This window comes from Ciconia boyciana, chromosome 6 (genome assembly GCF_034638445.1).
Source record: "Ciconia boyciana chromosome 6, ASM3463844v1, whole genome shotgun sequence".
Classification (NCBI taxonomy): domain Eukaryota; kingdom Metazoa; phylum Chordata; class Aves; order Ciconiiformes; family Ciconiidae; genus Ciconia; species Ciconia boyciana.
In genome coordinates this window covers 11,688,755-11,705,065 of record NC_132939.1, presented here as the reverse complement: position 1 = coordinate 11,705,065, position 16,311 = coordinate 11,688,755, and the positions used below count along the sequence as shown (strand labels likewise).

Sequence of the window (16,311 nt, the reverse complement as noted above, 5' to 3'; positions counted from 1 at the left end):
AAAGATAGGCGTACATTCATAACACATGCTACATTCTAGTAAGTGGCCAACTTGTTATAGGCCAATCTTCAGATTTGTAGATTGGCAAATACTTCCTCTGTCTTTCTGCACCTACCCCTGGAGACACAGAGAAAGACTGCAGTATCAATCTGTTAATGTCTGCAAGATCAGGCTTGTTTTTGAAACATAAACTTCAGTTTTGGTAGTTTGGTAGTCACTCTTAAGATGTGACTGTAAAGATTACTGTGAAGCTTATATAACGTGGTTTGAGAAGCTCATTTGATACATGTTTTGTACAGTGGTGGGGCAGGGGAAGACAAGAAATCAAGAGATGGATGTCCTACTGAGGAATGGTATTCTAAATGTGTAGCTATGCAATTAAGATTTAATTTTAAAAAGGCATTTTCTTGTAAAACTAAAGAAAGGAAATATGTGCTGTTTCATTTGTTGAAAGCTCTGTTGAATATCTGTTTGTTTCAGGCCGACCTTATAAATCAACTGTATCAAGGCAAACTGAAGGACTATGTAAGATGTCTAGAATGTGGCTATGAAGGCTGGAGAATCGACACTTACCTGGATATTCCTTTGGTCATCCGGCCGTATGGCTCCAACCAGGCGTTTGCTAGCGTGGTGTGTACTATTATGCTGACTAATAGTGCATCCATACACACATAGAATACATAATGCGACAGTGGTATAATTTGTTACATGGTAAGTATCATCCTAGATACTCCATCTTGGGGTGTTCGTCTTTGTGCAGTGAACCAGCTAGCAAGTTCTAGAAGATTTTTTTTGGCTTTTGGTTTATTTTTTGTTTTGTTTTTTCTTTTGCCCTTCAATGAGTCCTACTGGTGCATGTATAAGGGGAGGGGAAATGCAACTTCATTGCCTTAGGGCTGCAGTAATCAATTATTTTCTTCCTGATAAAATTTTCATCATTTACCCAAGATATTTTTATGAGATCACTAAGTTTTATTTGGGTTCTTCTCTTTATTGACACATCTGCTAAATTTTCATAGCATTGTTGAAAATCTTAGTGAAAGAACAGAATGTTGACTTAGAATTTTTAGTTTAATTACCATGTTGTTGCTGTGCTTTTAAAGTTCACATCTCAAATACCATATGCTTTTAACAGCAATTTAATGATAATAAAAAATCATATCGTACATCAGTGTTCTTGGTCACTTTTGCTCCAGCATTACTGATGTTGGCAAGCATATATATTGCTTAGTAAATCTGTGGAAGTTCTTTTGTTTTATGTTTTCCACTCCCCTGAAAAGAAGTGATTACAAACTGTGAAATTCCACTGTTGTGGCTTAAAATACCTGTACTATGGATGAAGTTGTGAGAAAGAATAAGAATAAATCAAACAAGTCTTTCAGTAAAGGTTGTTTTAAACAAACACTTGTTGTGTAATTGGCTTACCAGGATTATTTATTATATATAAAGTATTTTTCCTTTTGTATTTAGTATGGTGGCAATATTTTTTAAGCACTAATAGTCTGTAATTCTTAACAGTAATTCTGTTAAGAATTGTTAGAATTAGGTTAAACTGCAGTGTAGGTTCAAAGTACTTCATACTTTAAAACTTTAAATACCAATCTTGAGAAGTAGTAAAGATGAGGAACATTGATCTCACAAAAGGATTCAAGTTAGTAAAGTCCTTTGAATTCTTTTTAAGATTGCATTAAAATTTTTTAGAACTATCCAGCTAATTGAAGCTGTATTTTGAGCTGCCACTCCATTGATATAGGTTGATGTTTTATGTAGATGGCTTCCCTTTTCACCTTTTAAAAGTCATGTCTAGAAGTAGTCCCTAAACAAAAAATTTTTCTTGTAATTTTTATTCAATAATGAGATTTTTCTGATCTATTAAAGTAATGAAAACAATTCAGTTCATGTAGTTGTATTCCGCATTTAACAATGCATTGTACATGTGTCGCAAATTGGAATTTTTTCCTTTAGAAGTCTATAGCAGAATGCTAAAAAATGACTTTGTATATTTGTAGAAACACAGAAAGCTTGAACAATTAAGAACTTAAGTATCAGATTACTTTTAGTAGTATTTGATATTTCTCCTGTAAATCAGCATTTACTGGGTTTACTACGTTGAGGAAAATAGTTTTAAGATTTTTATTACACAGAGTTACATGGTTGCAATTTGTACTGATGGTTCAATTTTTGAGCTTTTTTTAATTCGTATTCTGATTATATTCAGTTGATTCTCCTCCCTGCATTTGTATTATCTATGGCAGATGTAATTTTTAGTTTTGTAGTCTTCAACAGTGGGGAGATATGGAGGATACTTGCTTTTGGAGAAGGGAAAAATCGCCTGTTTCTAAATGGAATTCTCTGAAGGTAGTATCCTCCATTGATCCATAGACGATGGTGATTTAGTAGGTGTAGGTAAAAGGGTATGAGTGAGAGATCAAAAACTTCACACATGCGCTAATAGGGCTTATAGAAGGGAATGTAAAACTTTTTAGACCTTGCTAGTCAGCTCCTGAGGGAACTTGCAGCAGGCGACACAACCCAAGATAGGGGATCTAAGGAGGATACTACCTTCAAAGAACTCTAGTTAGAGGTAAGTGATTTTCCATTACTTTCTAATAAGAGAGAATGGATGTATGAGCTTTAAGTAAGGTTAATCTGTAGAATGCCACATAAAGTGTATTATCCCACTGTTCGACATTGTGTACTACCAAAAAAATGTAGATATCTGAAATGTTGCATTTATCTGTATATATATATATGTATTACTTAAATACATGGGAACATTGAAGAACTGGGAAGGATAATGTTATGCTTTCTTTATTTCCTAATATGAAATAATTCTGAAATTCTTCAGTATGTTTTTAAGGTCTGCATTTTGAAATATTTTTTTTTTCTGATTCCCCACTCCATCCGCCAAGTTCCTGTAGTAAGACTACATAGCTACAAACTCATTAGGGCATCTCTGGGGCACTGAGATCTTGTCAGTATGTATCTCAAGATAGTTTCTGAAAAAGTACTTATACTATCTGCATTGTTCAAGGGCATGGTTTAAAAAAACCTGAGTCGGTCTTTTCTTGAGGTCAGTAGAAATATAGACATAAAAATACATAGCTTATTTCAAGGAAGTGAACAGGAGCAGCAGTTCACGTAATGATTTTTGTAGGTACTAGTATCTTTTGTATAGATGCCTGAATTTAACAGCATTAGACATAAGCTAAAAAGAGTTTTTTGATTGCAAAACATAAAAATTTTGCAAGATGAAGAACAGCTGAGAGAAGAGTGGATGCAATGGGGAACTAGCTGGCATGCTGAAATTATGTTACTAGAAAACAGTGGAAATTGCTTTGTAACACCAGAAGACCAGTAATAATACAAGTATTCTGGAGATATAGCAAGTACAGTTCTGTTTTGTTAAGTGTTGCTGGTTTCCACCATCTTTTGTATGTTAACTTTTCTTTTGAGGGTGTAGGTATGCATACAAGTAGACCTTTTTGGGGGCAGAAATTAATTTGGACTTATGTGTGAACTTACTTTGTGGTGTCATTGCCAAACTAAAGCTGTTGAAGGCAGTTAGAGTATGGATGATGTGATATTTACTTTTTAAAGCTAGATTGGTAATGACAAGGTCCTGTATTTTTAGTTGAGCATGTTCTTTGGACATGGTAAAACTAGATGAGCTCTGAAAAATCTGAGATGGCAATTAGTTTCTAGGTTTTTTCCCCACAGTTTTGCCTAATTGCTATTTATGGTGTAACTTTTCATAAAGGTTCTACTGCTCCTGTCCATAAGTTTTTATACAAATGCTTGCAGTAAGATACCTGTCAAACTACAGACTATATCATAATGCATTTTTGTGGAGAAGAGTGTGTGCTAAGTGCCTGTCTTTAGCCAGACACTAATTAGTTTGAACTATTTGTTATGGCATTTTAGTATGCTAAGTGTTATAAATCTCATAATCAGAATATTAAAAAGTAGGTGTACTCAGAACTTGGCTGGACAAGGCCCTGGGCAATGTGCTTTAAGTTGGACCTGCTTTGAGCAGGGAGTTAGGATCAGATGATCTCCAGAAGTCTCTTTCAGCCTATGTTGTTCCTTTGATTCTGTGAACTATAAAAAAGTTTAAATAGCTTTTGTCATACTAATCTATTGCTTGATCATTTACGGAATATTTCGAAGTGTGTGTGTGTTGGGAATGGTGGAAATGCTTAGTAGCTCTAAGACTAAATAATAGTTACCTCTTCGAAGATAACTTCAAAAGTAACATTAAAAGTAGAGTTGCACAAAAATGGGGGATGTCATGCAATAGGTTGCACAGCGTAGAAGCTTTATCACTAGTTTTGATGAATAAACTGTCAGAGTAGAAAATGGTGAACTGCATTAGAATAGGAATTGTATTAAGAAACATCCTAATGAGCAGAACTAACTTTGGTGTAAAGATTCTATAGCAGAAAACTGGAGGAGACATAAATGAGTAAACCTGAGGAACAGCAATGTTCCTTATACAAGGATTGAAAAAGACATGGATATTCATATTGCTCAAAAATAATGGAGTTCTCAAGCAGCGAAACCACAAGAGTAATGTAATAATACTTCATTCAGTTTTTGGGGGTCTGAAGGATCATAACTTTTTTTCTGTATGTAAAAATTTGTAGTATGTTTCCTTGTTAAATTGCACATAACATGAGTCTAAGCATTACATAATCGTTTATGTCCCATTATTCATCTATTCCCATTCATTCATATTCATGTTGATGCATGAATTCAACTTTTTTCTTACATTCAAAATATATTTTTATTGTCTTAACTGGCATTTGCTTCATAAGAGATAGTTCTGTGGCCATTACGTTATGTCTTCTATGTTTCATGTTTCTGTGTTGGTTATTAACTTTTTTGCTTTCATCTAAACAGTTCTGAATATTAATTCCTTAACTAGTTTACAGAATAATCAAAATGCAGTAATCTATTTCTTCCCCTTTCTTTTTAAGCAGGGTTATAGCTTGCTTAGTCGTCTGTCTTACACTTTTAGAATGAGATTCCTCACATTTCGGTGCATGATCTTACTAAACATTAACTATTTGTTGCCCTTGAGTAAAAAGCAACTCAGCCTCTGTAGCATTTAGGAAGTAAATACGTAGACAGTAGTTTAATTCAGACTCTAAAATGTTTTCATGTGTCTAGAGAGTCTCTCTGCCTAGGAACTGTGATTTCAGGGCTGTTCAAAGGTTTTTCTGGCTGGATCCAAAAATGGTGAAGTGAGATGACTGCCTTCAGTGTACAGTCATCATATTCAGTCTGGCACATTTTTCATTTGTGAGTAGTTGTCACCTGGAATACAGTCCTTTTAAAGTCCTTTGTCTTAGAACAGCGACAGAGCTTTTGTAAAATATTTATTTTATTATTGTTTTTGCTGCTTCCTTGAGTTCTCGGAAAGAAAGAAGGGAAGAATTGGAGGCTTTTTGAAGAACTTGGCATATCCTTGATTTCCTCCCAGTGTGACTTATCAAACAACATGATTTAGATAGTAATCTTAAGTTCTGTGCTACCCATATTGCAACTGGGTGAGTTTACTCTGCCTGGTTAAGCCCCTCTTACTTATTCAGACTTCAGGGAAAAGCTACACTCCTTTGTAAGAGATGATTTTTAAAGCATTTTTCTGTTGATCTTTGCTTTAAACTGAATGTCTAAATTAAATATGCAAGTGGGTATTTGTTTTCACCTCCATAGGTGAACAGAAAACTACTGGGTTCCACTTGGAGTTCAGAAACCCAAAGCTTGTGGGCTTGCAAGGTGACTGGGTTAAAGGCTTTAACTTTTAAAATCTCTGGGTAAAATTCTTCACTGAATCCATCTCAATATTCCTAGTGAATTTTGTTTGAACAAGTTTGTTCTCAAGTGTATACAACTTCTGTACAATATAATTGTTCCAAATGATGTTAGGGGGAGGACTAATGATCAGTTTAGTTGCATTTTGAATATTCTTTGCTGTAGTGCAGAGCAAAGTGGAAATTATTAAACTCCTGGATTTAAGGATTAGTAACAGATCTTTTAGGCAGCTGCCAGAGGACAAAATTCCAGTTATCAGTCAGTCGTTTCATAATGTTTGTTCTAGGAAGCTAGTCCTGCCTTTATAGGAGATGGCCATCTGATTCTCACTTCTTTGGGAGTGAAGTGCAAATATTCTCTCACCCTCCTTTCCCCACCTTTCACTTAAAAGTAATATCTTCAAATGTAGTTTCCTAAGTCCCTTTGTAGAATGGGACTAAGGCTGTCTTCAGGCAGGGTACTGAGGAACTGAGTAACATTTTTTTGTGCTGGCTTCCCCCACCCCAGTAATTCTTGGATGGTATCTGTTGGGAAAAACTCCGCTTGAAATGCAGAAGAAAAATCTCAAAATTCTGGGAGGACAGGGCCAAAGCAGGGTAAAAAATAAGCTCATTTTCACAGCAGCTGATTGAACAGACATGACTAAATGTGATGTGCAAGATAACAGGAGTAAAGATAATTTTATATTGTATGGTTATTAAAAAAAAAAGGCAGCTTGGATTCATCAAATACTGAATGAAATATAGTTAGCAGTAATTTGTGGTTTGACTGTTTAATCTTGGGCTGGGTAGAAAAGTTGTTTCTCTTAATATTTTCCTGACTCTGTATCAAAGTTTATGTCAATCAAATTTTGGTTGTAGATTTAATTGAAGTAATTTGTATGTGTTTGCAATTTCATTGTAAATTTGTCATTCTGATTTATACCTACACAGTAAACATTTTTTAAAAACCAGGTAACATCTTTTTATTATTAGGAAGAAGCACTGCATGCTTTCATTCAGCCTGAGATTCTTGATGGCCCCAATCAGTATTTTTGTGAACGATGTAAGAAGAAATGTGATGCAAGGAAGGTAAAGACTGTCCAAACCATTTGTGACAATGACTTTTGGTAAACACCAATCCTGACAATAGTAGCATAATCTTGTCTTTGCTTCATTTAGGGTCTGCGGTTCTTGCATTTTCCATATCTGCTGACATTACAGCTGAAGAGATTTGACTTTGATTATACCACTATGCACAGAATTAAACTCAATGATCGTATGACTTTTCCTGAAGAGTTAGACATGAGTGTCTTCATTGATGTTGAAGATGAGGTAAAGTGTTTGGTTTCAGAGAAAAGTCTTTACCTTTCTTGAAGTTTCTCATTAAGAAAACTAAAATGTCAGTCTAATAAACCCATGTTAACAATATTATTAATCTATATAAAATGGTCTTTAGCCATGGCAATGTTTTAATTTAAAGTTTTTAAATCTGTCCATGTGGATTTTTGTCATGTTGAAAAGAAAGTATGTTCTGTAATCACTATAGGGTTTCCATGCTTCAATAAGAAGCTGTTTCTGATTTCTTGTATCTTCACGAGTGATTTAAAAGCACAGGTCTCAAGGCTTCTATGTATACTGCAAATCCAGAATGAAACGTATTTCTTAAACTTGTGTCTGAATCTGTTTTGGTCACAAGAGGTGATGTAGAGTTTTGAAACTCTGAATGCTGAGGTTAGTACAGAAAACATTAATGATTGATTCCTTCCCTCTGACTCACAATGTTGTGTATGCTGTAGAAATGAGATTTGTAAAATTTTATTTTTCACTTGTATCTTCTTCTGGCCTTTAACTCTTCTGGTTTTGGCCAAAATTCATGTTGTGCAATTACATTCACCAAAAAGTATTTAATGTGCCTTCTGCATTAAACACTAAATTTATTCCTCTAATTCCATTCCTGAAAACATGTCACTTTGCTACCTTGTAGTGGTATAAGAGAACTGCTGCATTGATATGCATATGGAGAGGCTTTTCTGACTCTATACAAACCTTTGGTTTATGAAGTATGCCATTTAAGCAATTTGATACCTCTTGAAGTGTTATTGGGGGGGCTAAATGAGAATGAAGATTGATCTGGGAGAATAGAACTTGAGACAAAATTAACAACTGTCAGAAAATCAAAAGAATTATCCAGAGGAAAGAGGATCAGGTAAGAGATGGATATACTGACTTGTACTAAATGAACTGCATTCATTAGTGGTGTTGACATCATGCTTTTAAGCTAATAGAACACTAATCAGTCTTACTGTAATACCTTGACTCTGTCCAGTGAGTTGAAATGGAAAAAAAATATTTGACTGTGGATGAAAGTTTTTCCAGTCAAATCACTTCTGATTAACAGGGCCATGTTATAATGGGATTTAGTATCTAATATTAGACTTCCAGTTATTTAATTGAATTAACTAGTAAATGGAATAGGGTAGTAGCAGATACAATCTTGTCAAGTATGAAACCATGTAATTACCATTCAGTTGCACACAAGACATGAAAATATTGTCCAAGAAGTAGGCTGAAGAGTGTTACTAACAGAAACAAGTCAGTTCTTGATGCTGAATGGCAGAGATCCCTAGGGTTTTGAGGAGTTTAATTGTTTTGCAGATTGGAGTCTTTTCATTTCACAAACATATTGTTATTTCTTGTTCTGTGTAACTTTAAATGTTGTATAATACTAGTATATATGTCTTATTTTTAAGAAGTCTCCTCAGACTGAGAGTTGCACTGATAGCGGAGCTGAAAATGAAGGCAGTTGTCACAGTGATCAAATGAGCAATGATTTTTCTAATGATGATGGAGTTGATGAAGGAATCTGCCTTGAAAGCAATAGTGCAGCAGAAAGAATTTCTAAAGCTGGCAGTGAAAAGGTATGTTTAAAAAGTGTTGTAATGGGTCTGATTGGGATGGAGTTAATTTTCTTCATAGCAGCCCATATGGTGCTCTGTTTTGGATTTGTGACTAAAGGTGTTGACAGCACACCAGTGTGTTAACTCTTGCTGAACAGTGTTGCACAGCACCAAGGCTTTCTCTGTTTCTCATTCTGCCCCTGTAATGAGTAGGGCTAGGGGTAGGTAAGAGGCTGGAAAGGGGGACATAGCTGGGACGACTGACCTGAATTGACCAGAGGGATATTCCATGCCGTATTCCCTGCTACGTAATATCATGCTCAGCAGTAAAAACTGGGTGCTTTCCAAAGCTGTTGCTCAGAGACTGGCTGGGCATTGGTCAGCTGCTGGGAGGTGGTAATTGCCTTTGCACCATTGCATTTCCTCCCTCCCTCCCCTTTCCTTCACTTACTAAACTGTTGTTATGTCCAACCGCAAGTTTTCTCACTTTTGCTCTTCCAAGCCTCTCTACCATCCCACTCGAGGGGAGGAGTGACTGACTGAGGGGTGGGTGCTTAGTTGCCGGTGTGGGTCAACCCACCACAAATGTAAATGATAAAAATATAAATAATTTTGATATTGGGGGTGGGGTGGGGGAGTGGGAGCACATGTTTTTATTCAAATTCCAAAAATTGACACTACAGCAAAGGAAAGCATACAACTGATTTGGAGGTCACCTGAGAATAAAGATCTTCCCAGCTTGTCAGACTGAGAATTCCCAATAACTTGCTTTGGCAGCAGACCCTCAAATTGAAGACTGTTTTGTCTTGTGAGCAGTGTTTTTTTCTTTGAGGCCAACTGTCAAAGGCCTACCAGCTTTGACTGCAAAAGTGTCTTGCAGTTTAGGAGAAGATTGGAAAGTTTTGAGCAGTCTCTGCCATCTGTTTCTTGTCCTTAGATAAACAGTCGTATAGATGAGGCCATGGGTCTAAATGTTAAATATTCATTCAGTCATCTTGAGTTAATATAAAGGAATTGAGCAGCAAGTCAATCTAGGATAGCAGTCATCCTTCTGTGGGACATAAAGATTAGCAGAGATCTTCGAGAAACCTCACCAATACAAAATTCATCAGAAATCTTGAGTTTTATGGTAACATCTACAATGTATACTTCATGTGTCGTTATTCAGTTAACTCATCTGAAATTTGGCCAGTAGCTTTTATTCAGACTTGTTAGGAAGCTATTTGGCTCTAACTGTTACTTTCATAGATATTTAAAGGCTGCGTTGCATTTTAATCTGCACATCTGTCCCTGTTTACATTTACCTTAGACCATTTGAGAGGGTTTTTTGATAAATGTTCCGAATACTGTCAATCTTGGCTGGAAAAAAGAAAGAAATTAATAGATAGTCATTTGACTGGAACAGGGACAGAATATTGTAATGTATCTGTAATGCAAATGTCATGTCCTAGTATTGACAGTAGCTTTGGCCAATTAATTCATACTACTTGTTCTCAAGGCAAACTAGCTGTCAAGCCATGTTGTTAGCTTTTTGGTTTGGATATCTTAATAATGGATGCAGTATAAGCTAAGAATTTACAGAGCATTTCCTCTATGTGAGTCAGTATTGTTCAGTTTTATTTTTTTTAATGTATGCACAACACTGAAGGTATGTCCTTAGTACCCTTTATTTCCATCCTTTTATCTATGAAGAGAAAGGTTTATGACAGCAGACTCGGAGTGGTGTGAGAGAAATTAATTCAGAGTGCTAATAAGCATTGAATGGCATGTTGCTGGCTTGCAATATACATTAAGGGGCAAAAAGCAATCTTCAAGAATGCAGAGAAGGGTGACAGCAAATAAGCCTAAACTTTGTAGTTACAGGCAAGTTGGTTGTTACTTTTGTTTCTTGTGTGGCGATATGTTTAATACCTATCTAACATAAGAATTAACAAATTCAGAACTTGTACAGACAAGAAGTAAGTAATGTATTAAGCCATTTCAAAAATGTTTCCATGATTTTTTTTCTTAAGTCATTTGGTCTTTTATCTCTCTCTTCCCACCAGCAAAAGGGGAAATTCCTCTTTACTTCCATTATTACATACTCTTGTATAACGTTTAGCATATCAGAGCTCTGATTTTGTTCAGTGTCTATTGCAGTAATGCATTTCTGTTATACCGATCTGTTTTGTAACATACAACTATTTATATATTTGGGGTTGTTTAATTGTTTTAAAACTTTTTAAAATGATCATTTAGTTACCTTTTCTTTACTTAATATATGTCACACCTTTTTCTTCTCTCCCCAGAGTTCTTTACTGTATGAGCTCTTTTCTGTTATGGTTCATTCTGGAAGTGCTGCTGGTGGCCATTATTATGCCTGTATAAAATCTTTTAGTGATGATCAGTGGTACAGCTTTAATGATCAGCATGTTAGCAAGGTAAAAATAGTATTTTTAGTTATCTTGTGTACTCATAGATGAACCAATAAGTTTGTATTTTGCATGTGATTTTTTCACTTATATATAATGAAGCTGGTGTTATGTGCAGATACTTCAAGCATTTACCTTGTTTCATATTCTTATCCTAATGTCCTGCCATATACATGTGTGTCACTCATTAGCTTAACCGATTTCTAGATATTTGTTTTTATTTATTTATGTATGGGGTTTTGTATGGGGGGGGGAGTGCTTCTTCTTGATGGTGAAGGAGGGATGGTTCATAAAGAAGCCTTTATTCGTGTACAGACCAGGCTGGATTTAGAATTTTGCCTTCTGTACTTGTGAAGAATACCTCCTGCTTAGAGAAGTGTATTTGTAGATCTATTACAACCCAGATTGTGCTGTTAAGGCTGTCCTGCTGATGCATTTCAGGTGTTACATGTATCCATAAATGTTATTGCAGTCAAGAACCTGGATAATGTTTTTCTAAGAAGTTCCTACTTTAAAAAAAAAAAAAAAAAAAAAAAAAAATTAAAAATGTTTACATTCATTGTAAAATGAAGAGGCAGATCACTTTGAAACAGATTTTTTTGCAGTCAGCAAATAAGCAGAAATATTTTTAAAAATTAGAATGATTAATACTGTGTGTTAAGTATATAATGTCATTTTTCCTAATGTGAAAAAATGCATCTCGATTAGTGCGAGTTTCTCAAATAATCATTAAACTGATTTTCTGTTAGATAACTCAGGAAGATATTAAGAAAACATATGGTGGATCTTCCGGAAGCAGAGGCTATTATTCCAGTGCTTTTGCTAGGTTAGTAGTACTGTAATACTACTTTTCTTTCTGGTGGTGTTTTAGTGTAATCAAATGAATGGCCAAGATGCATGTGCTTAACATGTTAGCTTAAAATTAACAGTAGATGCTTCAGATAGTTGTAAAAAGTATCCTGACTGGTGTTTCCGATCATTAAAATAACATGAAATTTATTTTTTAAAATCCTTTTTGGTTAGTGTATTGCTAAGATACGTATGACATAGGTCCTTACTGAAAAAACAAAACAACTTTTGAAGTCAATATTGTCCTCCTGTCTGATAAGTTCAGATAACTATTCTTTTCTCTACCAGCTCCACAAATGCATACATGCTGATATATAGACTGAAGGATCCAATGAGAAATGCAAGTAAGTATGTTTTGCAGTTCTTAACTAGTAAGATTCTGTTGTGGAATAAGGAGATTGTTTTACATGTGATGAGTCCTAATTTTTGTGATGATGGTGGTATTGGTATTTTTAGGGTAAGTTAAAGTAACTTTCATATAGGAAGCTTTCTTTTATAGATTTTCATTACTCTTTTTATAAAAAACCTTTATGGATCATTAGGAGGTCATCACAAAATAAATTTTCTAATTTTTTTAGTATTTTGGATATCATGGAAGTGGAAAACATACTGGGTAACACTGAATAAACTGTAATATAATGCTATATTAGTGTCATGATTGGTAGTGGAATAAAAAAATTATTTTCTTCACTTAAAAATGAGTATTTAAGAACTTATTTTAAGAACTTATTTTAAAAATGAGTATTTAAGTTCTTATTTTAAGAACTTATTTAAGAAATTTTACACTTTATTACCAGCCCTTATTGTTTGTGTTTCAGTTTGGAAGTGAGACAATATACTAGAAGTTAGACAGTCAGAAACAAATCTTGGATTTCATGGTCTTTTACTCCCCTCATCCCTGATTTACTTCACCAAGGCTTAGAGGATGCCTGGCCCTATGCAATAGCTGACAGGTTGATTAATCTTTGAAATATGACACAGCGGAAAATGAAGATTCTGTTTGGATTCAAAACAGGAATATCTGGTTGGAGGCTTCATTTTCAAGTATTGGCTAATTTCATAGGATCTTAGACTGTTCACATTACTAATAACTGTAAACTTCCAGGATTTCTCTTGTTGTAGATTTTTTAATAATACGGTATTTGCTTGAAAACAATGTTTCTCATTTAAAATCTGAGCACACCTAAATGATGCAGTCATAAATGAAAGTTTGATAGAACTTCTTCTAACTAATATCAAATTAGAAGGAAGCATGTTGGTTTGCTGTTTTCCCATTCTTGTTAATCCCTTGTTAGAAGCACAGTTGTAGAAAGGAAACCATAAGAGCAGTGGCTAGCCACACTTGCTCTCATCAGCAGTGTGCCTGTAAGAAACGCATATTTTGTTAATATTCTAACTGGTTGAATTGAGCCAAAGATTTACTTGCTTGCAGTATCAAAGCTGTATTTTTTCTTTTAAGGAAAATTCAGTAGTCTGCCCTTATTTTATAAGGGAAATTTGTCAGTTTGTAGCCTGGTTGAAGTTAGGCTGATAAATAGTGTAGACTGTTCTAAGTTTTTGGGGTGTATATAGTTCAATTGCCAGAACTTTAATGCCCTGAAGTGCACAAAAAAATCCAGTCAGTGAATAATTTTTCCTAATTACTTGAGCAGATGAGAAGCCACATAAACATTCAAAGGTAGGTAAAAAACCTCTAATACTTCTGCATTCCTCCCTTTTTTTTTTTCTCCCCATTAAATGCTGAAGCAGTTGGGTGTCCCAAAGAACAGATTCAAGCTCTCAAGAATCTTAAAATCATCCTTTGTAGGGAGAGTATTTTGATAGGGGGATTTATTTTATTCTTAATTGGTAAACTGAAATTACATATTCCTTAATAGAGTAGAATATCACAACTGAAACCTTTGGCACCTCACATTGTGTAGCTCCTTTTGGGGCATACTCATTCTTTTTGAGGAGCATGCAAGCATAGAAAAGACTTGTGTATTTGAGAGACTTTGTAAGACACCAGCTTGTAACGTGTCTGTCATGGTTTAACTCCAGCTGGCAACTAAGCACCACACAGCTGCTTGCTCACTCCCCCCCCCCCGGTGGGATGGGAGAGAGAATCAGAAGGGTAAAAGTGAGAAAACTCGTGAGTTGAGATAAAGACAGTTTAATAGGCAAAGCAAAAGCCACGCACACAAGCAAAGCAAGGAATTCATTCACTCCTTCCCATGGGCAGGCAGGTGTTCAGCCATCTCTAGGAAAGCAGGGCTCCATCACGCATAACAGTTACTTGGAAAGACAAATGCCATCACTCTGAAGGTGCCCCCCCTTCCCTCTTCTTCCTGAGCTTTACATACTGAGCATGACATCATATGGTATGCAGTGTCCCTTTGGTCAGCTGGGGTCAGCTGTCCCGGCTGTGTCCCCTCCCAGCTTCTTGTGCACCTGGCAGAGAATGGGAAGCTGAAAAGTCCCTGATTTAGTATAAGCACTATTTAGCAACAACTAAAACATCGGTGTGTTACCAACACTGTTTTCAGCACAAATCCAAAACATAGCCCCATACTAGCTACTAGAAAGAAAATTAACTCTATCCCAGCCAAAACCAGCACATTCTCCACCCCTTATTCCATATCATTTACATCGTGCTTAGATCTCAGACTATCCAATACGTTCTCATTACCCACCACCACCCTTCGCATCCTTTGATATAATACAGAGATATCATTCCCTTAGTCTATGGACCACCCCTGTAAAATGTCCATAAATGTCCACAAAATGTCCACTGAGTTCATTTAGTCCATGACTTTGGTCTCCATCTGTTATGGTGGTCACTCAGGACAGGAGAGGTGGTGTCTTGTGTGGAGTTATTGGGCACCAAAGCCAGCTCAGGTCAGGTCACTGCTGCACTTGCACTGCTTCTTGTAAGGCTTCTCCTCCATTGGTTCAGGTGGTTCCGGCTACAGTAATTCCTATAACATGCAACTCAAATCCTGGGTTACAACAATTTAAAGGTATTTCCATTACAATCTCCACCCTGGTCCCTTTGGACCAGACCATCATGTTTAACATTGCAATGAACTCCTCCCCTTGCCTCTGCTCAGGCTTGGACTTCTTCACAGACTGCAGTCCCTTAGGGGTGTACCTGCTCCAAGTGGAGCCTTATCTGTGACCCACAGTCTCTCCAGGGATATACCTGCTGTGGCATAGACTTATCTACAGCCGCAGTGGTGTTGAGGTGCACCTGTTCAGTGTGGCCTTATCCATGGGCCATAGTGCCTTCAGAGATAGACCTGCTCCAGCGTGGCCTTACCCACAGCCACAGTCCCTTCAGAAGTAAACCTGCTCCAACATGGCCTTACCCATGGCTCCAGTCCTTCCAAGGGTGTACCTGCTGTGTCATGGGCTTACCCGTGGCCACACACTTTGAGGTTCTCCAGCATGACGTCGTGCACAGCCACAGATGCTGCGAGGTGTACCTTCTCCAGTGTGGACTTATCCTTGGGCCGCAATCCCTTCAGAGGTGTACATGCTGCAGCACAGACATAACCACGGCCACAGATGCTTCGAGATGTACGTGCTCTGGCGTGGGCTTATCCACGGCCACAGATGCTTCGTGGTGTCCTGCTCCCATGTGGACTCATCCACAGGTCACAGTCCCTTCGACTCGAGTTCACACTGGAGTTCCAGCCTGTCCAGTACAGTAGCACAGAAACAGCAGCGCTGCCCTGGCCATCTGCCAGCCCAGGCGCGTGGCCATTGCTGTTATCAAAATGTTCCCGGGTACAGCAGAGAGAGATGATAAGCAGTACAGCAGGCAGCGAAAGCAAAAAGCAGCCCCTAACGAGCACTAGTCTGTAATATACAGTAAGGCAAGCAAGCCCCAGGGCAAGCGCAGGAGCCTGCCAATTAGTAGCTAAACAGCAATAACAGCTATAAATTCAATCTAGCGCATTCCAGTCAAACCTGTTGTTATCTTGAACCTTTCAAGCCCCAATAGGTGCCAAAAATGACTGTCATGGTTTAACTCCAGCTGGCAAGTAAGCACCACACAGCTGCTCGCTCACTCCCCCCCAGTGGGATGGGGGAGAGAAGCAGAAGGGTAAAAGTGAGAAAACTTATGGGTTGAGATAGACAGTTTAATAGGGAAGGCAAAAGCTGTGCACGCAAGCAAAGCAAAACAAGGAATTGTAACGGTGACTTGGGAAGACAAATGCCATCACTCCGAATGTTCGCCCCTTCCTTCTTCTTCCCCCAGCTTTATATGCTGAGCATGACGTCATGTGGTATGGAATAGCCCTTTGGGCAGTTGGGGTCAGCTGTCCTGGCTGTGTCCCCTCCCAGCTTCTTGTGCCCCTGGCAGAGCATGGG

The 16,311-nt window shown here is 37.1% G+C and overlaps 1 protein-coding gene across 5 annotated transcripts in view; it reads left to right on the top strand.

Annotated features, from left to right (window-relative positions):
* Positions 1-16,311, top strand: part of USP47 (ubiquitin specific peptidase 47) — a 61,556-nt gene that overhangs the window by 24,304 nt on the left and 20,941 nt on the right. For 4 of the 5 annotated variants that reach the window (XM_072864936.1, XM_072864937.1, XM_072864940.1 and 1 more), the window contains 7 exons: positions 481-630; positions 6,792-6,887; positions 6,978-7,130; positions 8,549-8,716; positions 10,984-11,115; positions 11,856-11,932; positions 12,244-12,299. In XM_072864936.1, the coding sequence (XP_072721037.1) occupies positions 481-630; positions 6,792-6,887; positions 6,978-7,130; positions 8,549-8,716; positions 10,984-11,115; positions 11,856-11,932; positions 12,244-12,299 (832 nt within the window). The remainder of the gene's footprint in view (positions 1-480; positions 631-6,791; positions 6,888-6,977; positions 7,131-8,548; positions 8,717-10,983; positions 11,116-11,855; positions 11,933-12,243; positions 12,300-16,311) is intronic. The other variant, XM_072864938.1, reaches the window with a different exon arrangement.